This window comes from Scyliorhinus canicula, chromosome 25, assembly GCF_902713615.1.
Source record: "Scyliorhinus canicula chromosome 25, sScyCan1.1, whole genome shotgun sequence".
Taxonomy (NCBI): Eukaryota; Metazoa; Chordata; class Chondrichthyes; order Carcharhiniformes; family Scyliorhinidae; genus Scyliorhinus; species Scyliorhinus canicula.
In genome coordinates this window covers 19,675,043-19,702,516 of record NC_052170.1, presented here as the reverse complement: position 1 = coordinate 19,702,516, position 27,474 = coordinate 19,675,043, and the positions used below count along the sequence as shown (strand labels likewise).

The following is a 27,474-nucleotide window of genomic DNA, read 5'->3' as shown; positions in this document are numbered from 1 at the left end:
TAGGTGCGCAGTGAGAGGAGAGTAGTATGGTGCGCAGTGTGAGGAGAGTAGTATGGTGCGCAGGTGAGCTGAGAGTAGTATGGTGCGCAGTGTGAGCTGAGTCATAGTAGTTGGTGCGCAGTGTGAGCTGAGAGTAGTATGGTGCGCAGTGTGAGCTGAGAGTAGTATGGTGTGCAGTGTGAGCTGACAGTAGTATGGTGCGCAGTGTGAGCTGAGAGTAGTATGGTGCGCAGTGTGAGCTGAGAGTAGTATGGTGCGCAGTGTGAGCTGAGAGTAGTATGGTGCGCAGTGTGAGCTGAGAGTAGTATGGTGCGCAGTGTGAGCTGAGAGTAGTATGGTGCGCAGTGTGAGCTGAGAGTAGTATGGTGCGCAGTGTGAGCTGAGAGTAGTATGGTGCGCAGTGTGAGCTGAGAGTAGTATGGTGCGCAGTGTGAGCTGAGTCAGTAGTATGGTGCGCAGTGTGAGCTGAGGCAGTAGTATGGTGCGCAGTGTGAGCTGAGTCAGTAGTATGGTGCGCAGTGTGAGCTGACAGTAGTATGGTGTGCAGTGTGAGCTGAGAGTAGTATGGTGCGCAGTGTGAGCTGAGAGTAGTATGGTGCGCAGTGTGAGCTGAGAGTAGTATGGTGCGCAGTGTGAGCTGAGTCAGTAGTATGGTGCGCAGTGTGAGCTGAGAGTAGTATGGTGCGCAGTGTGAGCTGAGAGTAGTATGGTGCGCAGTGTGAGCTGAGAGTAGTATGGTGCGCAGTGTGAGCTGAGAGTAGTATGGTGCGCAGTGTGAGCTGAGAGTAGTATGGTGCGCAGTGTGAGCTGAGAGTAGTATGGTGTGCAGTGTGAGCTGAGAGTAGTATGGTGCGCAGTGTGAGCTGAGAGTAGTATGGTGCGCAGTGTGAGCTGAGAGTAGTATGGTGCGCAGTGTGAGCTGAGAGTAGTATGGTGCGCAGTGTGAGCTGAGAGTAGTATGGTGCGCAGTGTGAGCTGAGAGTAGTATGGTGCGCAGTGTGAGCTGAGAGTAGTATGGTGCGCAGTGTGAGCTGAGAGTAGTATGGTGCGCAGTGTGAGCTGAGTGTAGTATGGTGCGCAGTGTGAGCTGAGAGTAGTATGGTGCGCAGTGTGAGCTGAGAGTAGTATGGTGCGCAGTGTGAGCTGAGTGTAGTATGGTGCGCAGTGTGAGCTGAGAGTAGTATGGTGCGCAGTGTGAGCTGAGAGTAGTATGGTGCGCAGTGTGAGCTGAGAGTAGTATGGTGCGCAGTGTGAGCTGAGAGTAGTATGGTGCGCAGTGTGAGCTGAGAGTAGTATGGTGCGCAGTGTGAGCTGAGAGTAGTATGGTGTGCAGTGTGAGCTGAGAGTAGTATGGTGCGCAGTGTGAGCTGAGAGTAGTATGGTGCGCAGTGTGAGCTGAGTGAGTAGTATGGTGCGCAGTGTGAGCTGAGAGTAGTATGGTGCGCAGTGTGAGCAGAGAGTAGTATGGTGCGCAGTGTGAGCAGAGAGTAGTATGGTGCGCAGTGTGAGCTGAGAGTAGTATGGTGCGCAGTGTGAGCAGAGAGTAGTATGGTGCGCAGTGTGAGCTGAGAGTAGTATGGTGCGCAGTGTGAGCTGAGAGTAGTATGGTGTGCAGTGTGAGCTGAGTGTAGTACGGTGCGCAGTGTGAGCTGAGTCAGTAGTATGGTGCGCAGTGTGAGCTGAGAGTAGTATGGTGCGCAGTGTGAGCTGAGAGTAGTATGGTGCGCAGTGTGAGCTGAGAGTAGTATGGTGCGCAGTGTGAGCTGAGAGTAGTATGGTGCGCAGTGTGAGCTGAGAGTAGTATGGTGCGCAGTGTGAGCTGAGAGTAGTATGGTGCGCAGTGTGAGCTGAGAGTAGTATGGTGCGCAGTGTGAGCTGAGAGTAGTATGGTGCGCAGTGTAAGCTGAGTGTAGTATGGTGCGCAGTGTAAGCTGAGAGTAGTATGGTGTGCAGTGTGAGCTGAGAGTAGTATGGTGCGCAGTGTGAGCTGAGAGTAGTATGGTGCGCAGTGTGAGCTGAGTGAGTAGTATGGTGCGCAGTGTGAGCTGAGAGTAGTATGGTGCGCAGTGTGAGCTGAGAGTAGTATGGTGCGCAGTGTGAGCTGAGAGTAGTATGGTGCGCAGTGTGAGCTGAGAGTAGTATGGTGCTCAGTGTGAGCTGAGAGTAGTATGGTGTGCAGTGTGAGCTGAGAGTAGTACGGTGCGCAGTGTGAGCTGAGTCAGTAGTATGGTGCGCAGTGTGAGCTGAGAGTAGTATGGTGCGCAGTGTGAGCTGAGAGTAGTATGGTGCGCAGTGTGAGCTGAGAGTAGTATGGTGCGCAGTGTGAGCTGAGTCAGTAGTATGGTGCGCAGTGTGAGCTGAGAGTAGTATGGTGCGCAGTGTGAGCTGAGTCAGTAGTATGGTGCGCAGTGTGAGCTGAGTCAGTAGTATGGTGAGCAGTGTGAGCTGAGAGTAGTATGGTGCGCAGTGTGAGCTGAGAGTAGTATGGTGCGCAGTGTGAGCTGAGAGTAGTACGGTGCGCAGTGTGAGCTGAGTCAGTAGTATGGTGCGCAGTGTGAGCTGAGAGTAGTATGGTGCGCAGTGTGAGCTGAGAGTAGTATGGTGCGCAGTGTGAGCTGAGAGTAGTATGGTGCGCAGTGTGAGCTGAGTCAGTAGTATGGTGCGCAGTGTGAGCTGAGAGTAGTATGGTGCGCAGTGTGAGCTGAGTCAGTAGTATGGTGCGCAGTGTGAGCTGAGTCAGTAGTATGGTGAGCAGTGTGAGCTGAGAGTAGTATGGTGCGCAGTGTGAGCTGAGAGTAGTATGGTGCGCAGTGTGAGCTGAGAGTAGTATGGTGCGCAGTGTGAGCTGAGAGTAGTATGGTGCGCAGTGTGAGCTGAGAGTACTATGGTGCGCAGTGTGAGCTGAGAGTAGTATGGTGCGCAGTGTGAGCTGAGAGTAGTACGGTGCGCAGTGTGAGCTGAGTCAGTAGTATGGTGCGCAGTGTGAGCTGAGAGTAGTATGGTGCTCAGTGTGAGCTGAGAGTAGTATGGTGTGCAGTGTGAGCTGAGAGTAGTACGGTGCGCAGTGTGAGCTGAGTCAGTAGTATGGTGCGCAGTGTGAGCTGAGAGTAGTATGGTGCGCAGTGTGAGCTGAGAGTAGTATGGTGTGCAGTGTGAGCTGAGAGTAGTACGGTGCGCAGTGTGAGCTGAGAGTAGTATGGTGCGCAGTGTGAGCTGAGAGTAGTATGGTGCGCAGTGTGAGCTGAGAGTAGTATGGTGCGCAGTGTGAGCTGAGTCAGTAGTATGGTGCGCAGTGTGAGCTGAGAGTAGTATGGTGCGCAGTGTGAGCTGAGAGTAGTATGGTGCTCAGTGTGAGCTGAGAGTAGTATGGTGCGCAGTGTGAGCTGAGAGTAGTATGGTGCGCAGTGTGAGCTGAGAGTAGTATGGTGCGCTGTGTGAGCTGAGTCAGTAGTATGGTGCGCAGTGTGAGCTGAGAGTAGTATGGTGTGCAGTGTGAGCTGAGAGTAGTATGGTGCGCAGTGTGAGCTGAGAGTAGTATGGTGCGCAGTGTGAGCTGAGTCAGTAGTATGGTGCGCAGTGTGAGCTGAGAGTAGTATGGTGCGCAGTGTGAGCTGAGTCAGTAGTATGGTGCGCAGTGTGAGCTGAGTCAGTAGTATGGTGAGCAGTGTGAGCTGAGAGTAGTATGGTGCGCAGTGTGAGCTGAGAGTAGTATGGTGCGCAGTGTGAGCTGAGAGTAGTACGGTGCGCAGTGTGAGCTGAGTCAGTAGTATGGTGCGCAGTGTGAGCTGAGAGTAGTATGGTGCGCAGTGTGAGCTGAGAGTAGTATGGTGCGCAGTGTGAGCTGAGAGTAGTATGGTGCGCAGTGTGAGCTGAGTCAGTAGTATGGTGCGCAGTGTGAGCTGAGAGTAGTATGGTGCGCAGTGTGAGCTGAGTCAGTAGTATGGTGCGCAGTGTGAGCTGAGTCAGTAGTATGGTGAGCAGTGTGAGCTGAGAGTAGTATGGTGCGCAGTGTGAGCTGAGAGTAGTATGGTGCGCAGTGTGAGCTGAGAGTAGTATGGTGCGCAGTGTGAGCTGAGAGTAGTATGGTGCGCAGTGTGAGCTGAGAGTAGTATGGTGCGCAGTGTGAGCTGAGAGTAGTATGGTGCGCAGTGTAAGCTGAGAGTAGTATGGTGCGCAGTGTAAGCTGAGAGTAGTATGGTGCGCAGTGTGAGCTGAGAGTAGTATGGTGCGCAGTGTGAGCTGAGTCAGTAGTATGGTGTGCAGTGTGAGCTGAGAGTAGTATGGTGCGCAGTGTGAGCTGAGAGTAGTATGGTGCGCAGTGTGAGCTGAGTGTAGTATGGTGCGCAGTGTGAGCTGAGAGTAGTATGGTGCGCAGTGTGAGCTGAGTCAGTAGTATGGTGCGCAGTGTGAGCTGAGAGTAGTATGGTGCGCAGTGTGAGCTGAGAGTAGTATGGTGCGCAGTGTGAGCTGAGAGTAGTATGGTGCGCAGTGTGAGCTGAGAGTAGTATGGTGCGCAGTGTGAGCTGAGAGTAGTATGGTGCGCAGTGTGAGCTGAGAGTAGTATGGTGCGCAGTGTGAGCTGAGAGTAGTATGGTGCGCAGTGTGAGCTGAGAGTAGTATGGTGCGCAGTGTGAGCTGAGAGTAGTATGGTGCGCAGTGTGAGCTGAGAGTAGTATGGTGCGCAGTGTGAGCTGAGTCAGTAGTATGGTGCGCAGTGTGAGCTGAGAGTAGTATGGTGCGCAGTGTGAGCTGAGAGTAGTATGGTGCGCAGTGTGAGCTGAGTGTAGTATGGTGCGCAGTGTGAGCTGAGAGTAGTACGGTGCGCAGTGTGAGCTGAGAGTAGTACGGTGCGCAGTGTGAGCTGAGAGTAGTATGGTGCGCAGTGTGAGCTGAGAGTAGTATGGTGCGCAGTGTGAGCTGAGAGTAGTATGGTGCGCAGTGTGAGCTGAGAGTAGTATGGTGCGCAGTGTGAGCTGAGAGTAGTATGGTGCGCAGTGTAAGCTGAGAGTAGTATGGTGCGCAGTGTGAGCTGAGTCAGTAGTATGGTGCGCAGTGTGAGCTGAGAGTAGTATGGCGCGCAGTGTGAGCTGAGTCAGTAGTATGGTGTGCAGTGTGAGCTGAGTCAGTAGTATGGTGTGCAGTGTGAGCTGAGAGTAGTATGGTGCGCAGTGTGAGCTGAGAGCAGTATGGTGCGCAGTGTGAGCTGAGAGTAGTATGGTGCGCAGTGTGAGCTGAGAGTAGTATGGTGCGCTGTGTGAGCTGAGAGTAGTATGGTGTGCAGTGTGAGCTGAGAGTAGTATGGTGCGCAGTGTGAGCTGAGAGTAGTATGGTGCGCAGTGTGAGCTGAGTCAGTAGTATGGTGCGCAGTGTGAGCTGAGAGTAGTATGGTGCGCAGTGTGAGCTGAGAGTAGTATGGTGCGCAGTGTGAGCTGAGAGTAGTATGGTGCGCAGTGTGAGCTGAGAGTAGTATGGTGTGCAGTGTGAGCTGAGAGTAGTATGGTGCGCAGTGTGAGCTGAGTCAGTAGTATGGTGCGCAGTGTGAGCTGAGTCAGTAGTATGGTGCGCAGTGTGAGCTGAGAGTAGTATGGTGCGCAGTGTGAGCTGAGAGTAGTATGGTGCGCAGTGTGAGCTGAGAGTAGTATGGTGCGCAGTGTGAGCTGAGTCAGTAGTATGGTGCGCAGTGTGAGCTGAGAGTAGTATGGTGCGCAGTGTGAGCTGAGAGTAGTATGGTGCGCAGTGTGAGCTGAGAGTAGTATGGTGCGCAGTGTGAGCTGAGAGTAGTATGGTGCGCAGTGTGAGCTGAGTGTAGTATGGTGCGCAGTGTGAGCTGAGAGTAGTATGGTGTGCAGTGTGAGCTGAGAGTAGTATGGTGCGCAGTGTGAGCTGAGAGTAGTATGGTGCGCAGTGTGAGCTGAGTCAGTAGTATGGTGCGCAGTGTGAGCTGAGAGTAGTATGGTGCGCAGTGTGAGCTGAGTCAGTAGTATGGTGCGCAGTGTGAGCTGAGAGTAGTATGGTGCGCAGTGTGAGCTGAGAGTAGTATGGTGCGCAGTGTGAGCTGAGAGTAGTATGGTGCGCAGTGTGAGCTGAGAGTAGTATGGTGCGCAGTGTGAGCTGAGAGTAGTATGGTGCGCAGTGTGAGCTGAGTCAGTAGTATGGTGCGCAGTGTAAGCTGAGAGTAGTATGGTGCGCAGTGTGAGCTGAGAGTAGTATGGTGCGCAGTGTGAGCTGAGAGTAGTATGGTGCGCAGTGTGAGCTGAGAGTAGTATGGTGCGCAGTGTGAGCTGAGAGTAGTATGGTGCGCAGTGAGAGCTGAGAGTAGTATGGTGAGCAGTGTGAGCTGAGAGTAGTATGGTGTGCAGTGTGAGCTGAGTCAGTAGTATGGTGCGCAGTGTGAGCTGAGAGTAGTATGGTGCGCAGTGTGAGCTGAGAGTAGTATGGTGCGCAGTGTGAGCTGAGTCAGTAGTATGGTGCGCAGTGTGAGCTGAGTCAGTAGAATGGTGCGCAGTGTGAGCTGAGAGTAGTATGGTGCGCAGTGTGAGCTGAGAGTAGTATGGTGCGCAGTGTGAGCTGAGAGTAGTATGGTGCGCAGTGTGAGCTGAGAGTAGTATGGTGTGCAGTGTGAGCTGAGTCAGTAGTATGGTGCGCAGTGTGAGCTGAGAGTAGTATGGTGTGCAGTGTGAGCTGAGAGTAGTATGGTGCGCAGTGTGAGCTGAGAGTAGTATGGTGTGCAGTGTGAGCTGAGAGTAGTATGGTGCGCAGTGTGAGCTGAGAGTAGTATGGTGCGCAGTGTGAGCTGAGAGTAGTATGGTGCGCAGTGTGAGCTGAGTCAGTAGTATGGTGCGCAGTGTGAGCTGAGTCAGTAGTATGGTGCGCAGTGTGAGCTGAGAGTAGTATGGTGCGCAGTGTGAGCTGAGAGTAGTACGGTGAGCAGTGTGAGCTGAGAGTAGTACGGTGCGCAGTGTGAGCTGAGAGTAGTATGGTGCGCAGTGTGAGCTGAGAGTAGTATGGTGCGCAGTGTGAGCTGAGAGTAGTATGGTGCGCAGTGTAAGCTGAGAGTAGTATGGTGCGCAGTGTGAGCTGAGAGTAGTATGGTGCGCAGTGTGAGCTGAGAGTAGTATGGTGCGCAGTGTGAACTGAGAGTAGTATGGTGCGCAGTGTGAGCTGAGTCAGTAGTATGGTGCGCAGTGTGAGCTGAGTCAGTAGTATGGTGCGCAGTGTGAGCTGAGTCAGTAGTATGGTGCGCAGTGTGAGCTGAGAGTAGTATGGTGCGCAGTGTGAGCTGAGTCAGTAGTATGGTGTGCAGTGTGAGCTGAGAGTAGTATGGTGTGCAGTGTGAGCTGAGAGTAGTATGGTGCGCAGTGTGAGCTGAGTCAGTAGTATGGTGCGCAGTGTGAGCTGAGTCAGTAGTATGGTGTGCAGTGTGAGCTGAGAGTAGTATGGTGCGCAGTGTGAGCTGAGAGTAGTATGGTGCGCAGTGTGAGCTGAGAGTAGTATGGTGCGCAGTGTGAGCTGAGTCAGTAGTATGGTGCGCAGTGTGAGCTGAGTCAGTAGTATGGTGCGCAGTGTGAGCTGAGAGTAGTATGGTGCGCAGTGTGAGCTGAGAGTAGTATGGTGCGCAGTGTGAGCTGAGAGTAGTATGGTGCGCAGTGTGAGCTGAGTCAGTAGTATGGTGCGCAGTGTGAGCTGAGAGTAGTATGGTGCGCAGTGTGAGCTGAGTCAGTAGTATGGTGCGCAGTGTGAGCTGAGAGTAGTATGGTGCGCAGTGTGAGCTGAGTCAGTAGTATGGTGCGCAGTGTGAGCTGAGAGTAGTATGGTGCGCAGTGTGAGCTGAGAGTAGTATGGTGCGCAGTGTGAGCTGAGAGTAGTATGGTGCGCAGTGTGAGCTGAGAGTAGTATGGTGCGCAGTGTGAGCTGAGAGTAGTATGGTGCGCAGTGTGAGCTGAGAGTAGTATGGTGCGCAGTGTGAGCTGAGAGTAGTACGGTGCGCAGTGTGAGCTGAGTCAGTAGTAATTTGCGCAGTGTGAGCTGAGAGTAGTATGGTGCGCAGTGTGAGCTGAGAGTAGTATGGTGCGCAGTGTGAGCTGAGAGTAGTATGGTGCGCAGTGTGAGCTGAGAGTAGTATGGTGCGCAGTGTGAGCTGAGAGTAGTATGGTGTGCAGTGTGAGCTGAGAGTAGTATGGTGCGCAGTGTGAGCTGAGAGTAGTATGGTGCGCAGTGTGAGCTGAGTCAGTAGTATGGTGCGCAGTGTGAGCTGAGAGTAGTATGGTGCGTAGTGTGAGCTGAGAGTAGTATGGTGCGCAGTGTGAGCTGAGTCAGTAGTATGGTGTGCAGTGTGAGCTGAGAGTAGTATGGTGCGCAGTGTGAGCTGAGAGTAGTATGGTGCGCAGTGTGAGCTGAGAGTAGTATGGTGCGCAGTGTGAGCTGAGAGTAGTACGGTGCGCAGTGTGAGCTGAGAGTAGTATGGTGCGCAGTGTGAGCTGAGTGTAGTATGGTGCGCAGTGTGAGCTGAGAGTAGTATGGTGCGCAGTGTGAGCTGAGTCAGTAGTATGGTGCACAGTGTGAGCTGAGAGTAGTATGGTGCGCAGTGTGAGCTGAGTCAGTAGTATGGTGCGCAGTGTGAGCTGAGAGTAGTATGGTGCGCAGTGTGAGCTGAGTCAGTAGTATGGTGCGCAGTGTGAGCTGAGAGTAGTATGGTGTGCAGTGTGAGCTGAGAGTAGTATGGTGCGCAGTGTGAGCTGAGAGTAGTATGGTGTGCAGTGTGAGCTGAGAGTAGTATGGTGCGCAGTGTGAGCTGAGTCAGTAGTATGGTGCGCAGTGTGAGCTGAGAGTAGTATGGTGTGCAGTGTGAGCTGAGAGTAGTATGGTGCGCAGTGTGAGCTGAGAGTAGTATGGTGCTCAGTGTGAGCTGAGAGTAGTATGGTGTGCAGTGTGAGCTGAGAGTAGTATGGTGTGCAGTGTGAGCTGAGAGTAGTATGGTGCGCAGTGTGAGCTGAGAGTAGTATGGTGCGCAGTGTGAGCTGAGAGTAGTATGGTGCACAGTGTGAGCTGAGAGTAGTATGGTGCGCAGTGTGAGCTGAGAGTAGTATGGTGCGCAGAGTGAGCTGAGTCAGTAGTATGGTGTGCAGTGTGAGCTGAGAGTAGTATGGTGCGCAGTGTGAGCTGAGAGTAGTATGGTGCGCAGTGTGAGCTGAGAGTAGTATGGTGCGCAGTGTGAGCTGAGAGTAGTATGGTGCGCAGTGTGAGCTGAGTCAGTAGTATGGTGCGCAGTGTGAGCTGAGAGTAGTATGGTGCGCAGTGTGAGCTGAGAGTAGTATGGTGCGCAGTGTGAGCTGAGAGTAGTATGGTGCGCAGTGTGAGCTGAGTCAGTAGTATGGTGCGCAGTGTGAGCTGAGTCAGTAGTATGGTGCGCAGTGTGAGCTGAGAGTAGTATGGTGCGCAGTGTGAGCTGAGAGTAGTATGGTGCGCAGTGTGAGCTGAGAGTAGTATGGTGCGCAGTGTGAGCTGAGAGTAGTATGGTGTGCAGTGTGAGCTGAGAGTAGTATGGTGTGCAGTGTGAGCTGAGAGTAGTATGGTGCGCAGTGTGAGCTGAGAGTAGTATGGTGCGCAGTGTGAGCTGAGAGTAGTATGGTGCGCAGTGTGAGCTGAGAGTAGTATGGTGCGCAGTGTGAGCTGAGAGTAGTATGGTGCGCAGTGTGAGCTGAGAGTAGTATGGTGCGCAGTGTGAGCTGAGAGTAGTATGGTGCGCAGTGTGAGCTGAGAGTAGTATGGTGCGCAGTGTGAGCTGAGAGTAGTATGGTGCGCAGTGTGAGCTGAGAGTAGTATGGTGCGCAGTGTGAGCTGAGAGTAGTATGGTGTGCAGTGTGAGCTGAGAGTAGTATGGTGCGCAGTGTGAGCTGAGAGTAGTATGGTGTGCAGTGTGAGCTGAGAGTAGTATGGTGCGCAGTGTGAGCTGAGAGTAGTAAGGTGCTCAGTGTGAGCTGAGAGTAGTATGGTGAGCAGTGTGAGCTGAGAGTAGTATGGTGCGCAGTGTAAGCTGAGAGTAGTATGGTGCGCAGTGTAAGCTGAGAGTAGTATGGTGCGCAGTGTGAGCTGAGAGTAGTATGGTGCGCAGTGTGAGCTGAGAGTAGTATGGTGCGCAGTGTGAGCTGAGAGTAGTATGGTGCGCAGTGTGAGCTGAGAGTAGTATGGTGCGCAGTGTGAGCTGAGAGTAGTATGGTGCGCAGTGTGAGCTGAGAGTAGTATGGTGCGCAGTGTGAGCTGAGAGTAGTATGGTGCGCAGTGTGAGCTGAGAGTAGTATGGTGCGCAGTGTGAGCTGAGAGTAGTATGGTGCGCAGTGTGAGCTGAGTGTAGTATGGTGCGCAGTGTGAGCTGAGTCAGTAGTATGGTGCGCAGTGTGAGCTGAGTCAGTAGTATGGTGCGCAGTGTGAGCTGAGAGTAGTATGGTGCGCAGTGTGAGCTGAGAGTAGTATGGTGCGCAGTGTGAGCTGAGAGTAGTATGGTGCGCAGTGTGAGCTGAGAGTAGTATGGTGCGCAGTGTGAGCTGAGAGTAGTATGGTGAGCAGTGTGAGCTGAGAGTAGTATGGTGCGCAGTGTGAGCTGAGTCAGTAGTATGGTGCGCAGTGTGAGCTGAGAGTAGTATGGTGCGCAGTGTGAGCTGAGAGTAGTATGGTGTGCAGTGTTAGCTGAGAGTAGTATGGTGTGCAGTGTGAGCTGAGAGTAGTATGGTGCGCAGTGTGAGCTGAGAGTAGTATGGTGCGCAGTGTGAGCTGAGAGTAGTATGGTGCGCAGTGTGAGCTGAGAGTAGTATGGTGCGCAGTGTGAGCTGAGAGTAGTATGGTGCGCAGTGTGAGCTGAGAGTAGTATGGTGCGCAGTGTGAGCTGAGAGTAGTATGGTGCGCAGTGTGAGCTGAGAGTAGTATGGTGCGCAGTGTGAGCTGAGAGTAGTATGGTGCGCAGTGTGAGCTGAGTCAGTAGTATGGTGCGCAGTGTGAGCTGAGAGTAGTATGGTGCGCAGTGTGAGCTGAGAGTAGTATGGTGCGCAGTGTGAGCTGAGAGTAGTATGGTGCTCAGTGTGAGCTGAGAGTAGTATGGTGCGCAGTGTGAGCTGAGTGTAGTATGGTGTGCAGTGTGAGCTGAGAGTAGTATGGTGCGCAGTGTGAGCTGAGAGTAGTATGGTGCGCAGTGTGAGCTGAGTCAGTAGTATGGTGCGCAGTGTGAGCTGAGAGTAGTATGGTGCGCAGTGTGAGCTGAGTCAGTAGTACAGTGTGAGCTGAGAGTAGTATGGTGCGCAGTGTGAGCTGAGTCAGTAGTATGGTGCGCAGTGTAAACTGAGTCAGTAGTATGGTGCGCAGTGTGAGCTGAGAGTAGTATGGTGCGCAGTGTAAGCTGAGAGTAGTATGGTGCGCAGTGTAAGCTGAGAGTAGTATGGTGTGCAGTGTGAGCTGAGAGTAGTATGGTGCGCAGTGTGAGCTGAGAGTAGTATGGTGCGCAGTGTGAGCTGAGTCAGTAGTATGGTGCGCAGTGTGAGCTGAGAGTAGTATGGTGCGCAGTGTGAGCTGAGTCAGTAGTATGGTGCGCAGTGTGAGCTGAGAGTAGTATGGTGCGCAGTGTGAGCTGAGAGTAGTATGGTGCGCAGTGTGAGCTGAGAGTAGTATGGTGCGCAGTGTGAGCTGAGAGTAGTATGGTGCGCAGTGTGAGCTGAGTCAGTAGTATGGTGCGCAGTGTGAGCTGAGAGTAGTATGGTGCGCAGTGTGAGCTGAGAGTAGTATGGTGCGCAGTGTGAGCTGAGTCAGTAGTATGGTGCGCAGTGTGAGCTGAGAGTAGTATGGTGAGCAGTGTGAGCTGAGAGTAGTATGGTGCGCAGTGTGAGCTGAGAGTAGTATGGTGCGCAGTGTGAGCTGAGAGTAGTATGGTGCGCAGTGTGAGCTGAGAGTAGTATGGTGTGCAGTGTGAGCTGAGAGTAGTATGGTGCGCAGTGTGAGCTGAGAGTAGTATGGTGGGCAGTGTGAGCTGAGAGTAGTATGGTGCGCAGTGTGAGCTGAGTGTAGTATGGTGCGCAGTGTGAGCTGAGAGTAGTATGGTGCGCAGTGTGAGCTGAGTGTAGTATGGTGCGCAGTGTGAGCTGAGAGTAGTATGGTGCGCAGTGTGAGCTGAGAGTAGTATGGTGCGCAGTGTGAGCTGAGAGTAGTATGGTGTGCAGTGTGAGCTGAGAGTAGTATGGTGCGCAGTGTGAGCTGAGAGTAGTATGGTGTGCAGTGTGAGCTGAGAGTAGTATGGTGCGCAGTGTGAGCTGAGAGTAGTATGGTGCGCAGTGTGAGCTGAGAGTAGTATGGTGCGCAGTGTGAGCTGAGAGTAGTATGGTGCGCAGTGTGAGCTGAGAGTAGTATGGTGCGCAGTGTGAGCTGAGAGTAGTATGGTGCGCAGTGTGAGCTGAGTGTAGTATGGTGCGCAGTGTGAGCTGAGTCAGTAGTATGGTGCGCAGTGTGAGCTGAGAGTAGTATGGTGCACAGTGTGAGCTGAGAGTAGTATGGTGCGCAGTGTGAGCTGAGAGTAGTATGGTGTGCAGTGTGAGCTGAGAGTAGTATGGTGCGCAGTGTGAGCTGAGCGTAGTATGGTGCGCAGTGTGAGCTGAGCGTAGTATGGTGCGCAGTGTGAGCTGCCTTTCAACACAAGAGATGGCCGCCATCTTTGCACCTTCCCTTATCGCTAATATTGTAGCTGTACCAGATTTATTCTGTCTAATTTAGAGTACCCAATTAATTTTTTCCCAATTAAGGGACAATTTAGCATGGCCAATCCACCTACCCTGAACATCTTTTGGGTTGTGAGGATGAAACCCACGCAGACACGGGGAGAATGTGCAAACTCCACACGGACAGTGACCCAGAGCCGGGATCGAACCTGGGACCTCGGCGCCGTGAGGCAGCAGGGCTAACCCACAGCGCCACCGTGCCGCCCCTCCCTCATATTTATCCTGCTTTTCTCCTTAAATACGCCTATTTATGGCCTCTCGTTTTGGAAACATTTTCACTGCCTCAAAACCTTTCATATCCTCAGAGACCAGACCAGCTCTCGGTCTTATCTTGCTCCAGTTTTCCAGGTAGCCTTTCAGCTCTGCTCTCACCTTTATAAATGTAGTTTCTATTGCGCCTTCTCCAGCGCCTCTACATCCTTTTTTGCAATATGGAGACCAAAGTTGTGCACAGTACTCCCGAGGTTCTACGCCAAAGTTAACATAAGCAGCAGTAACTGTGTCTCACACGTTGTGTCAGCTTACCTTCCATCGACTGCATCGATGACTTTACACGCTATCTCCTGCTCGTATAGAGAGCGGAGCATTCGCGTTCTCCTATCTGGGCGACGCTTCAAGTTAATCAGGAAAATCTGGAAGACAATTGGCAGGAGACGTTTCGAATTGAATAATCAGGTGGTAAGCTTCCAATCAGACAGATATGCTCACCGTCAATCATTCCAGTCTGCCCAGAAGAAAGTGGATGCTTGGTCAACAAGGCAGTGATCCAGAAACGGGAGGCCCTTCAATTAGAGGTGGCCCCTGAAGCCTCGACAACCGACGAGTGCAAAGGCTGCAATGTTGTGAGAACCCGCCTCTGGGTTCCCCCGTCTTCTCAACTTGGGACACACACATGGCCGAGACCGGGGGGGGGGGGTGTCAAAACCCTGAGACCTCTAGCTGCACACCCGCAATAAAAGGGCTGCAGGCAGCTCAGGGGAATCAGTACCTTCTCAGGGCAAAGGGACGGCCCACAAACGCCAGCTCTGCTGACAACGTTCACGCGCCCCAAGAGCAACATCGAATAAGGTCTTACCTCGTCGAAGCCCATCTTATCCGGGTACTTTGGTGTCACAGAGAGGTACTTGGATGGCTCCAAGGGGGGATGGTTCACTGAAATATAAACACGGGCGTCACAACATGGAGCATTCATAGAATCCCTACAGTGCAGGAGGAGGCCATTAGGCCCATCGAGGATGCACTAGCCCTCTGAAAGAGCACCCTAACCGAGGTCCAGTCTCCTGCCCTATCCCCGTTAATACCAGCTAATCTGTACGTCCCTGGTCACTAAGGGGCAATTGATCGTGGCCAATCCACCTAACCTGCACATCTTTGGACTGTGGGAGGAAACCGTAGCACCCGGAGGAAACCCACGCAGACACAAGAGGATGTACAGACTCCGCACAGTCACCAGAGGCCAGGATCAAACCTGGGTCCCTGGCACTGTGAGGTAGCAGTGTTCACCACCGTGTCACCCAGTTACCACAGGATATCTCACCGACGCGGAGTGAGCACAAGCACTGCTGCCTCACGGCGCCGAGGTCCCGGGTTCGATCCCGGGTCCGGGTCACTGTCCGCGTGGAGTTTGCACATTCTCCCCGTGTCTTAGACATAGAATTTACAGTGCAGAAGGAGGCCATTCGGCCCATCGAGTCTGCACCGGCTCCTGGAAAGCGCACCCTACCCAAGGTTAACACCTCCACCCTATCCCCATAACCCAGTAACCCCACCCAACACTAAGGGCAATTTTGGACACTAAGGGCAATTTATCATGGCCAATCCACCTAACCTGCACATCTTTGGACTGTGGGAGGAAACCGGAGCACCCGGAGGAAACCCACGCAGACACGGGGAGGACGTGCAGACTCCGCACAGACAGTGACCCAGCCGGGAATCGAACCTGGGACCCTGGAGCTGTGAAGCGATTGTGCTAGCCACAATGCTACCATGCTGCCCTAGGTTTCGCCCCCCCCCACAACCCAAAAGACGTGCAGGGTAGGTGGATTGGCCACGCTGAATTGCCCCTTAATTGGGAAAAAATAAATCGGGTAACTCTAAATTAAAAAAAAAAGAAATCTGGAATTGTAAAGCGGGTCTCAGTAATGGCGAACATGGCAACGATCATCGATTGTGAGAGCCCACCCGGTTCGCTAACGGGAAGGAAATCTGCCGCCATTACCCGTGTCTGGCCTACAAGTGACTCCGGACCCGCGGCAACTTGGCTGACTCCAGAGATGGCTCAGTTCCAGGGCAATTAGGAATGGGCAACAAATGTCAGCGGTCCACATTCCGGGAGGGAAGAAAGAAAGGTGGACACAGCCGCAACATGAACATAGAACAGTACAGCACAGAACAGGCCCTTCGGCCCTCGATGTTGTGCCGAGCAATGATCACTCTACTCAAACCCACGTATCCACCCTATACCCGTAACCCAACAACCCCCCCCCCCCCCTAACCTTACTTTTTAGGACACTACGGGCAATTTATCATGGCCAATCCACCTAACCCGCACATCTTTGGACTGTGGGAGGAAACAGGAGCACCCGGAGGAAACCCACGCACACACGGGGAGGACGTGCAGACTCCGCACAGACAGTGACCCAGCCGGGAATCGAACCTGGGACCCTGGCGCTGTGAAGCATTGATGCTAACCACCATGCTACCGTGCTGCCCGATTTGACCTGGAGCTGAGAATGAACAAATCAGGCAGTGTGGCCACGGACATCGAGTCAGAACCATCACCCCGTGATGCTGCAGATAATTCCACTTTGTGTCACTTACCCATAACCTCCAGGTGCATATGAATGAAGCTATCCACTTCATCCTGCATGGTGCTGGTTGATTTCAGTGGCACCTGCAGGAACCCATAGTGTTCTTTGTTACAGATATACATCTGGACCCCTGAAATAGAAGCAAACCATTTGCATTATTGCAGCTCCATTCTCCCCTGCAAGGGACATTCATAGAATCCCTACAGTGCAGAAGGAGGCCATTTGGCCCATCGAGTCTGCACCGACCCTCCGAAAGGGTCCAATCCCCCGCCCTATCCCTCTTACCCCGCCTAACCGTTGGACACTTAGGGGCAATTGATCATGGCCAATCCACCCAGCCTGCACATCTTTGGACTGCGGGAGGAAACCGCAGCACCCGGAGGAAACCCACGCAGACACGGGGAGGACGCGCAGACTCCGCTCACAGTCACCCGAGGCCGGAAACGAACCCGGGTCCCTGGTGCCGAGAGGTAGCAGTGCTAACCATCTCCCGCCACGTTGGTGGGTAGAATATAAAATCCACGGGCGTCAATTAAGTGCGTGCACGAGGGCCGCACAAGATACGTGCCGAAGTTCGGCATATTGTCACGATGGTAACACATGATATGTGTGCATGTGATAAAACAATAACTTGCATTTCTATAGCGCCTTTCGTGAGCTCAGGACACTCCAAAAGGCAAAATAAGGCAAATAAAGTACTTTCAAAGTGCAATCACTGCTGTTATGTAGGAAACGCGACGGCCAATTTGCGAACAGGAAGCTCTTCCCAGAAAGTTATGGAGGCTGGTTTGGGGGTGGGTCAAATTAAAAACCAGATTGACAAGATTTTTGTCAGACAAGGGTTTTGTAGCAAAGGAAGGACAAATGGGAGTCGAGACACACATCAGCCACGATCTGAGTGAAGGACAGAACAGGCAAGAAGGACCGAATGGCCTCCAACCTGTTCCTGTCACTTTAAAAACCAAGCTCAGTGGCACTTCGGCAGCAGTAAGCCAACTTCCCCAAAGATGCCTCGTTACCGTTTCACCACAGTCCTTCTAGTAAGATGCGGTGAAGGTCAGGGGCAACAGTCACCTCCTTCATTCAAGGAAATAAGAAAAAGCTATCGCTGAATAAAACGACATGCTGTCAAAGCTTGGCAATTAACTGTTCCCTGGTGCATTCACCATGGCAACGCCCCACCAATCAAGAGTCCAATTTTAAAATTAATTCTACGGGATGTGGGCGTCGCTGGCTAGGCCAGCGTTTCCCCTAACTGCCAACCTATCTTTGCGTGCAAGATGAATTGTTGTTCCCTTTAGGATTTGGAATGGAATGTCCTGATGAGTGCCAGGCACAAAGCTTCGACAACATGCATCTCTTTTCAGCAATACTCAAGTTCTGTACTTCTAAACGAACTATTTGAATGCAAAAGGCTTGTGTACTCTTGAGCGTGGGGGAATTAAGGGATTGTTTAATTGAGGAGTCTTGTTGTACAGCCACAGAGTCAGACCGGGATTGAATATCCTGAGCAGCCCACGCCCCTCCACAGCTCCACGCACTCGAAGTCACGCACAGCGGGTTGGATCTTGCTGCTCACCTGCTTGCCGGCATGAAAACGCAAAGACAATGATGTCGTCGAAAGACCAGGTGTAGTCTGGGTGCGGAGGGTAAAACGCCAGCTGCTTGGAGGCCTCTTTGCGGAGGTCGATCAGCATCGTGGAGTGGACCATGACCACCGGGAAGCAGCCAAGTCGGTCCCGTTTCCGGATGGGGACATAGGCTGGCGTCCTCTTGTAGTAACCCTGCCGAGCAAAGGAAGTAAATTACTGCGCAACACAACTTCAAATATCAATACAGAGAGCAAAGGACGCTGTGTTGTCAAGGGTGTCAGCCACATACACCATGGCACGGTGAGGAATGGGTTTACGTGCAATATAGAAGTTTGGTACAGGGCTGGAGCACGGCGATGCCAGCCTGGTACAGGGCTGGAGCACGGCGATGCCAGCCTGGTACAGGGCTGGAGCACGGCGATGCCAGCCTGGTACAGGGCTGGAGCATGGCGATGCCAGCCTGGCACAGGGCTGGAGCACGGCGATGCCAGCCTGGCACAGGACTGGAGCACGGCGATGCCAGGTTGGTATAGGGCTGGAGCACGGCGATGCCAGCCTGGCACAGGGCTGGAGCACGGCGATGCCAGTCTGGCACAGGGCTGGAGCACGGCGATGCCAGTCTGGCACAGGGCTGGAGCACGGCGATGCCAGGCTGGCACAGGGCTGGAGCACGGCGATGCCAGCCTGGCACAGGGCTGGAGCACGGCGATGCCAGTCTGGCACAGGGCTGGAGCACGGCGATGCCAGTCTGGCACAGGGCTGGAGCAAGGCGATGCCAGGTTGGTACAGGGCTGGAGCACGGCGATGCCAGTCTGGCACAGGGCTGGAGCATGGCGATGCCAGTCTGGCACAGGGCTGGAGCACGGCGATGCCAGGTTGGTACAGGGCTGGAGAACGGCGATGCCAGTCTGGTACAGGGCTGGAGCACGGCGATGCCAGTCTGGTACAGGGCTGGAGCACGGCGATGCCAGTCTGGCACAGGGCTGGAGCACGGCGATGCCAGGTTGGTACAGGGCTGGAGAACGGCGATGCCAGTCTGGTACAGGGCTGGAGCACGGCGATGCCAGTCTGGTACAGGGCTGGAGCACGGCGATGCCAGGTTGGTACAGGGCTGGAGCACGGCGATGACAGCCTAGTACAGGGCTGGAGCACGGCGATGACAGACACAGAAAGAGGGAGAGAGGGAGAGACGGAGAGAGGGAGAGACGGAGAGAGGGAGAGACGGAGAGAGGGAGAGACGGAGAGAGGGAGAGACGGAGAGACGGAGAGAGGGAGAGAGGGAGAGACGGAGAGAGGGGGGAGAGACGGAGAGAGAGACAGAGAGAGGGAGCGACAGACAGAGAGAGAGAGACAGACAGAGAGAGAGAGACAGACAGAGAGAGAGAGACAGACAGAGAGAGAGAGACAGACAGAGAGAGAGAGACAGACAGAGAGAGAGAGACAGACAGAGAGAGTGAGACAGACAGAGTGACAGAGAGTGACAGACAGAGAGAGTGACAGACAGAGAGAGTGACAGACAGAGAGAGTGACAGACAGAGTGACAGACAGAGAGAGTGACAGACAGAGAGAGTGACAGACAGAGAGAGTGACAGACAGAGAGAGTGACAGACAGAGAGAGTGACAGACAGAGAGAGTGACAGACAGAGAGAGTGACAGACAGAGAGAGTGACAGACAGAGAGAGTGACAGACAGAGAGAGTGACAGACAGAGAGAGTGACAGACAGAGAGAGTGACAGACAGAGAGAGTGACAGACAGAGAGAGTGACAGACAGAGAGAGTGACAGACAGAGAGAGTGACAGACAGAGAGAGTGACAGACAGAGAGAGTGACAGACAGAGAGAGTGACAGACAGAGAGAGTGACAGACAGAGAGAGTGACAGACAGAGAGAGTGACAGACAGAGAGAGTGACAGACAGAGAGAGTGACAGACAGAGAGAGTGACAGACAGAGAGAGTGACAGACAGAGAGAGTGACAGACAGAGAGAGTGACAGACAGAGAGAGTGACAGACAGAGAGAGTGATAGACAGAGAGAGTGACAGACAGAGAGAGAGAGAGGGGGAGATTCAGAGAGAGAGAGACAGACAGGCAAAGAGAGAGAGACAGAGAGATGGAGAGGGAGAGGGAGATTCAGAGAGACAGACAGACAAAGAGAGAGAGAGAGACAGAGAGATGGAGAGGGAGAGAGAGAGGGAGATTCAGAGAGACAGACAAAGAGAGAGAGACACAGAGAGGTGGAGAGGGGGAGAGAGAGGGAGATTCAGAGAGAGAGAGACAGACAGACAAAGAGAGAGAGAGAGACAGACAAAGAGAGAGAGAGAGACAGACAGAGAGATGGAGAGGGACAGAGAGGGAGAGAAAGAGAGAGAGAGGCAGACAGAGAGATGGAGAGAGAGAGGGAGATTCAGAGGGAGAGAGAGACAGACAGACAGAGAGAGAGACAGAGAGAGCTGTGGAGAATCTGGACAAGGCAGATGAAGGCTTTGATACTGATGTTGGGCCAAAAGTAAAGTGGGGTTACCGAGGACTGGAAGCAAAGCGATCATTATAAACTCTGCTGAGAATTTGAGAGTATTCAGGGCCATTAGTTAAGAAAACTGAAAAAACTGATGCAGGAAATAGGAGTTGCGAAAGAAAGCTGTTCCTGACTTACCTCGGAGGTCATTCCACACCAGAAATTGGAATATGCCGAGCGAGAGTCCAACATCGGGGCAACAACGGTTTTATTCTCCGCAATAAGAAGGTTTAGGGTGTCCGGGTTGATCAGGAAGTTGTCTGTGTCTAGAAACTGAAACAGAAGCAAAGCATTGGTGAGCAGCAGGGTCAGAAACCCGATCGCCACCCGGAGACTGGGGCCAACGGAGACTGCGCTCAGGCAAGGTGGGCTCTGGGGCGCAGGTCACCTGCCAACCCCTCTGAGCACGAGGAGAGTGGAGACTGCGCAGAGGTAACTGGGAGGCCCTGTAACTGAGAAGCAGACTTGGCTTGGGTTCCTTAAAAATGTGAATGACAGGGTGTTATTATGTACATAGGGACAGGAGACTACCGTTCAGCCTCCCGTACTGTGCTGCCATACAGAATAATCGTGGTTTCTCAAACTATATTTGCCTACCCACATCCCATAATCGTTAATAACTTTGCTCTACCAAGAACTCTCACTCTCAGTGTTGAAATTTTCAATTGACCCCCTCCCTGCAAATTTCCACTACCCTTGCATGTGAGCAAGTGCTCCCTGGCATCGCCCTGAACAGTCTGCCTCTGATTTTAAGAAGAGGATCTCTCGGTCGATCCGATCAACCCCGGCGGTTACCCTGGAGCTGCGCTGGCACAAGAATCATAGAATTTACAGTGCAGAAGGGCAGCACGGTAGCATAGTGGTTAGCACAATCGCTTCACAGCTCCAGGGTCCCAGGTTCGATTCCCGGCTGGGTCACTGTCTGTGTGGAGTCTGCACATCCTCCCCGTGTGTGCGTGGGTTTCCTCCGGGTGCTCCGGTTTCCTCCCACAGTCCAAAGATGTGCAGGTGGATTGGCCATGATAAATTGCCCGTAGCGTCCAAAATTCTATGATTAACCTAGGACAAAACTTTGGCGCAACATCGTGGGCCGAAGGGCCTGTTCTGTGCTGTATTTCTCTATCTATCTAGAAGGAGGCCATTCAGCCCATCAAGTCTGCACCGGCCCTTGCGAAGAGCGCCCTCACCTTCCACCCTATCCCCGTAACCTAACCTTTTTGGACAGTTTAGCGTGGCCAACGCACCCAACCGCCACATTTACGGACTTGTGGGAGGAAACCGGAGCACCCGGAGGAAACCCACGCAGACACGGGGGGGGGGGGGGGGAGGAGAACGTGCAGAATCCGCACAGTGACCCAAGCCGGGAATCGAACCTCGTTCCCTGGCGCTGTGTAGCAACAGTGCTAACCGCTGTGCCGCCGTACCGCTCCAAGAGGGAGAGGTTACGCTCAGTTCCAGGCTGGCAATTCTCTGGGAACTGTTCTCAGAGGTCCTGTTTAGGAGGAGGTGGCTGGGCAGCATGTCACTGGGCCGGTCTCCAGAAGGCCCAAGGTTAATACTCTGGGGATGGGGGGGGGGGGTTCAAATCCCACCACGGCGATGTGGTTGCCCTCTGAAATGGCCGAGCGAGCCCCTCAGTTGCAAGGCGACTAGGAATGGGTAACAAATGCTGGCCGCACAAATTCTGGGCGTCAGCCGACCCTCAGCTGCAGGCCCGGCGCGATTGCGCCTCTTCCGCCACAGTCCACGCAGCCCACGGTTCAGGAATAAGAGGCCCTCTGTTTAAGGTGGAGGCGATAAAAACTTACTTTCTCTCGAAGGGTGGGAGTCTGGGTCATTGAATTTACCCAAGACAGAAGCAGACACATTTCTGACAGGCAAGGGAGTCCGAGAGGAAGGCAATTGGGACCAGTTGCGACCACAACCAGACCAGCCATGATCTTAATGAATGGCGGAACAGACTCGAGGGGCTGAATGGCCTACTCGTCCCCTGAAGTCCTGTGTTCCTATACTAATTAGACTCCTCCATCCGCACCCACCCACCCAACTTTAAAGGGACACCTCACACCTACCGATCCCCCCCCTCGATAATAGGGTCTGTCGCAGAGATTGCATTCCCATAGCACCTTTCACTGCCCCAGATCACCCCAAAGTGTTTTTACTGCCAATGAAGCACTTCTGAAGCCTGGCCGTTGTTGTAATGTACGAGACGCTGGAGCCAATGTGCACAGAGCCAGCTCCCACACACACCCAGCAACGTGATGAAATGAAAATCGCTTATTGTCACGAGTAGGCTTCAAATGAAGTTACTGTGAAAAGCCCCTAGTCGCCACATTCCGGCGCCTGTCCGGGGAGGCTGGTACGGGAATTGAACCGTGCAGCTGGCCTGCCTTGGTCTGCTTTCAAAGCCAGCGATTTAGCCCTGTGCTGAACGGAACTGACCGGATGACCTGTTTCAGTGTCGCTGGTTGAGCGATAAAACATTGGCCACAACACCTCTCCGGCTCCTCTTCAAACAGTGCTGCAATTTCTATCACGCTTACCCGAGAGGGCAGACAGAGCTTTGGATTATTATCTCTTCCGTAAGCAGGCCCCTCCGGCAGTGCAGCACGCGCTCAGTACTGCACTGGATGCGTCAGCCGAGATTCTATGCTCTAGACTGGGACTCAAACCCTCGGCCTTCTCACTCAGAGACGGCAGCACTACCCACTGAACTCTGACTGACACGCGTGTCCGAGGTCCAGATCAAACGCCGCATTGCCCAAACCAACAGGCTGCCCACTCAATGAATTGCCTGACGAATGATCCCAGACGTTGTGCATTCCCAACCAATAAGACGCCAAAGTAATCTTCACAGCTAATTAAACGCTTTGCGCAGAGAAACTCTGCCCAAACAGTGCTGCCCTTACCAAAATATAATCGGCCCACCGATCCCTGGCCGAGTTCAGCGCCGCTTGTCTCAGCTTCATCACATGCTCGTATCGAGAGTCGGACCAATGTTTGGGCCCCATTTCATCAAAATAGGATCTGAAATCCAACAGTGCAAAGGAAACACGGGACGTCAGTATCCAGCACAGCACCAGCGTCACACCAAGACAAGCAGCTGATCGATTTCTCCCCTCTCATCCACAACCACCCTATTAGACAGACCAAATAGGGGCAGGGATTGGCCACTCAGCCCCTCGAGCCTAACCCGCGATGGACAATCTCATTTTAACCTCAGCTTCACATTCCTGCCACCCCTTACTTATCACGAATCTATCCACTGCTACATTAAATATATTCAAAGGTGCTGCTTCCAAAGGTCCTCGGAGAGAAAAAACTTTTTTCATCCCGGTCTTAAATGTGGCTGCACCGTTATTTTCCAAAGAGTGACCCCTAGTTTCGTCTTACTCTTCTAAAAGGGCGGCACGGTAGCACAGTGCATTGCTTCACAGAGCCAGAGACCTGGGTTCGAATCCCGGCTTGGGTCACTGTCTGTGCGGAGTCTGCACGTCCTTCCCGTGTCTGCGTGGGTTTCCTCCGGGTGCTCCGGTTTCCTCCAAGTCCTGAAAAGATGTGGGCCGGGATTCGTTGGGAGAATCCCCGGGCGCCGCCGGCTCCCCCATTCTCCGGCGCTGGCGGGGTTTCCGCCACGCCGGTGGGGGTGGGCCATTGACAGCCCCCCCCCCCCCCCCCCCCACCCGGGGAGAGTCTCTGGGCCCCGATGGGCCAAGTTTGGCCGAGTTCCGTCGGCGTGGGTTACTCAGGTCCCACATGGGTCTGACCCTGGGTGGGTGGGGGGTATGGTGGCCTGGCCCGCGATTGGGACCTACCAATCGGCAGGTGGGCTGGATCCATGGGGGTCTATTTTACTCTGTGCGGGGCCCCTGTTGGGCTCCGCCACATTGCCCGGGGGCAGACGCGGAGGAAGGAAACCCCGCACATGCGGGGAAATACGTCGGCTGTTCCCCGCATGCGCGAACCCCCGCGGGCCGTTCCACGCCGGCTGGAGCTGCGGGGACAACTCCAGCGGCAACCTGGCCCCCTAGGAAGGGGAGCATTCCCCATTATCGGGGACCGTTGACGCCGGAGTGGTTGGCGCCACTTTTCACGCCGGCGTGGGGACAGAACCCCATTATTGGAGAATCCCAGCTGTGCTGTTGAGTGAATTGGACATTCTGAATTCTCCCTCTGTGTACCCGAACAGGCGGCGGAATGTGGCGACTAGGGGCTTTTCACAGTAGCTTCACTGCAGTGTTAATGCAAACCTACTTGTGACAGTGAAGATTACTATGATTATTATAAACTCCAGCAGATACAAGCCTGGCCTCTCCGACCTTCCCTAATAAGGCAACCCGCACATTTCTGGAATTAGTCTAGTAAACCATCTCTAAACTGATTCCAATGCATTTACGTCCTTCTTTAAATAACGAGACCAATACTGCACACAATACTCCAGATGTGGTCTCACCGGTGCCCAATATAACAGAAGCATAACGTCCCTACTCTTGTATTCAATTCCCCTTTGCAATAAAAGGCACAATTCACTCCCACTCTGGCCACTGTCAACAGTTCCACTCAGCGCACCCCCGTCGCTGGTTTCATGCACTGGAATCCCTCACCCAACACAATCACAGCAGAAGCAAGCGGCTGCAGAGGCTCAACAAGCAGGCAACTCGAGATGGGGAGTAGAGCTGAGAGTGAGTGCAGCCTCGTCCACAGGTTAAGGAAAAACAGAACAGCAGAAAGGACAATGGCCGACCCAATTCTGTCATTTGTATCTCGCCCTGCTTAGCCACGAGTTCAGCATGGAGCCTACACTGCTGCAATCTGGGGCCCCGCACTCACTCATCCTCCAGCGAAGACAATATAGGGAAAGCCATCAGTAACATAAAGCATTTGTTACCACTCCTTCAATGTGGAAAAATGCCCCAACAAGACTGCTCTTTCACTGGACACGTTTTACCTTCCCCCTTACTTAAGGAGGTTATTGAATCGAGTGCCTGACACATGAAATCCAAATATTCACTGAGATCACAGTGCCCAAAGTATAATAATAATCTTTATTGTCACAAGTAGGCTTACATTAACACTGCAATGAAGTTACTGTGAAAAGCCCCTAGTCACCACACTCCAGCACCTGTTCAGGTACACGGAGGGAGAATTCAGGATGTCCAAGAGGAAATCGGAGCACCCGGAGGAAACCCACGCAGACACGGGGAGAACGTGCAGACTCCACACAGACAGTGACCCAAGCCGGGAATCGAACCTGGGATACCGGCGCTGTGCAGCAACAGTGCTAACCACTGTGCTACTGTGCCGTCCAACGGGTTCATTCAAGTCACTGAATATGGGGAGTGCGTACCCACTCAAACACTAGCAATAAAAGCAAATATTAGTGTCACTGTAACAGAACACTGGCTGCCATAGAGAATGGGGACAGCTTCACACTGTATAAATGTGCAGAGTATCTGCTTCCTGATTGAGGGGGAATCTCTTCTCACTGTTGCTATTCATTATTAAAGCAACAACTCATCTCAAACAGGCTCTCCGTGAGACATGTCAGGGCCAAATGGCTCTCAAACTGGCAAGCAGCTCCGTATTCACAGCCCGCCAATGCCTGATGAAGGTGGGGACAGCTATTACCCCGAGAATGACCGTGAAAAGGGACTGCCCAATTCGAAAGGGATGACACGTCCTGGGCTGCAGCCAGCAGCGGTAACTCACTTTGGCTCATCCATGGGTCTCCACTCGACAGAATGGTAGAGTCCTTGTACGTTGACCAGCCACTCCCTCAGCACCGCTGTGGTATTATCCACATTGTGGTCTGTGGCTACCCTGCAGAAAGGAGAAGAGCAGAAACGTAATAAACCTCAAATCACTGTGCACAGCAGAGTCTTCCCCAACCGTCAAACTGACCCTCTTGCAGATGGTGCCTTTCACATCCAAAGCAGCACGGACGATGTGTAACCCATTGCTTTATAATAGAGAACCACAAGAGGACAATTCATACACCATCGTGTCCCACGCACAGCACTGGTAAATGAGCAGATCGTTTTTGTTTTGGTGCTGCAGGTTGAGTGAGGTTGTAGTTTCAATGTTCCCAAGGACACTAGGTACATCAACCTTAAGTGTGGCGACCAGAATTGTACACAATATTCCAAATGAAATGAAAATCGCTTATTGTCACGAGTAGGCTTCAATGAAGTTACTGTGAAAAGCCCCTAGTCGCCACATTCCGGCGCCTGTTCGGGAAGGCTGGTACGGGAATCGAACCGTGCTGCTGGCCTGCCTTGGTCTGCTTTCAAAGCCAGTGATTTAGCCCAGTGTGCTAAACCAGTTAAATCGCACCATCAAGCAGCACATTCCAGATCACATCAGTTCCCTCTTACTTCTGAATCCTTTGATCCTTTGCCAGGTACCGTAAAGCTGTACCCTTTGATTACTGACTTTGTTATCAATAGAAACATTCTACTTCCTTACTTTGTTAAAATTCTTCATGATTTTGCACACTTTCTGCTCTATCTTCTGTTAAATTCCTGTTTCTCTAGTCGCCCCACTTAATTGAACTTCCTAGTTATTAATGAAAATGAAATGAAAATCGCTTATTGTCACAAGTAGGCTTCAAATGAAGTTACTGTGAAAAGCCCCTAGTCACCACATTCCGGCGCCTGTTCGGGGAGGCTGTTACGGTATTATACTCTTGTTTTAAAAAAAATTAATTTAGAGTACCCAATTATTTTTTCTAATTAAGGGGCAATTTAGTGTGGCCAATCCACCAACACTGCGCATCTTTGGGTTGTGGGGGTGTAACCCAGGCAAACACGGGAAGAATGTGCAAACCACACGGACAGTGACCCTGCGACCTCGGCGCCGTGAGGCAGCAGTACTAACCACTCTTATAATAATAATCTTTATTAGTGTCACAAGTAGTCTTACATTAACACTGCAATGAAGTTACCTAGTCGCCACATTGCGGCACCTGTTCGGGTCACCAGAGGGAGAATTCAGAATGTCCAATTCACCCAACAAGCACGTCTTTCGGGACTTGTGGGAGGAAACCGGAGCACCCGGAGGAAACCCACGCACACACGGGGAGAACGCGCAGACTCCGCACAGTGACCCAAGCCGGAATTGAACCTGGGACCCTGGCGCAGGAAGCAACAGTGCTAACCACTGTGCTACCATGAGAGTGGAGATTCCTGTCCAATGTGGGGTGAAGGCCCATGCTCAGCCTGTTCAGCCCAGACCGAATTAGCAATTAGAATCATGGAATTTACAGTGCTGAAGGAGGCCATTCGGCCCATCGAATCTGCACTGGCCCTTGGAAAGAGGACCCTACTTAAGGCCAACACCTCCACCCAATCTCCATAACCCAGCAACCCCGCCTTACCTTTTGGACACTAAGGGGCAATTTAGTGCGGCCAATCCACCTATAACGGCACATCTTTGGACTGTGGGAGGAAACCGGAGCAACCCGGAGAAACCCCACGCACACACATGGGGAGGAGAACATGCAAACTCCACACAGACAGTCACCCGAGGCCGGAATTGAACCCAGGACCCTGGAGCTGTGAGGCAGCAGTGCTAACTACTATACCACCGTGCCGCCCTATTACTGTGAAGGGTTTGGGGAGGGGGGGGGGGGGGGGGGGGCAATCCCCTAGCCCATTAAAGCATTGCCTATGACGTACCACCCAAGTGTGATCTGTCCCGTGCATTATATTGTGCAGTATAGCCCTTCTAGACTTAAACTCAATGGACTTGAATTCCACTGCTGTGGAAAAGGAGCATTTATTTCCACTCGTTAGCTTCACCACATTGT

General features: G+C 52.9%; 1 protein-coding gene across 2 annotated transcripts in view; it reads right to left on the bottom strand.

The window, feature by feature from the left end:
* Positions 1–25,482, bottom strand: part of LOC119957171 (procollagen galactosyltransferase 1-like) — a 45,384-nt gene extending 19,902 nt beyond the window's left edge. The window contains exons 1-7 of one of the 2 annotated variants that reach the window (XM_038784960.1): positions 25,377–25,482; positions 22,577–22,694; positions 19,806–19,940; positions 17,142–17,346; positions 15,573–15,692; positions 13,828–13,904; positions 13,278–13,384 (exon numbers count right to left, since the gene is read on the bottom strand). In XM_038784960.1, the coding sequence (XP_038640888.1) occupies positions 13,278–13,384; positions 13,828–13,904; positions 15,573–15,692; positions 17,142–17,346; positions 19,806–19,940; positions 22,577–22,694; positions 25,377–25,390 (776 nt within the window). In that variant the 5' untranslated portion in view covers positions 25,391–25,482. Of the gene's footprint in view, positions 1–13,277; positions 13,385–13,827; positions 13,905–15,572; positions 15,693–17,141; positions 17,347–19,805; positions 19,941–22,576; positions 22,703–25,376 lie in introns of both variants that reach the window. The other variant, XM_038784961.1, reaches the window with a different exon arrangement.
* Positions 25,483–27,474: the final 1,992 nt, after the last annotated feature.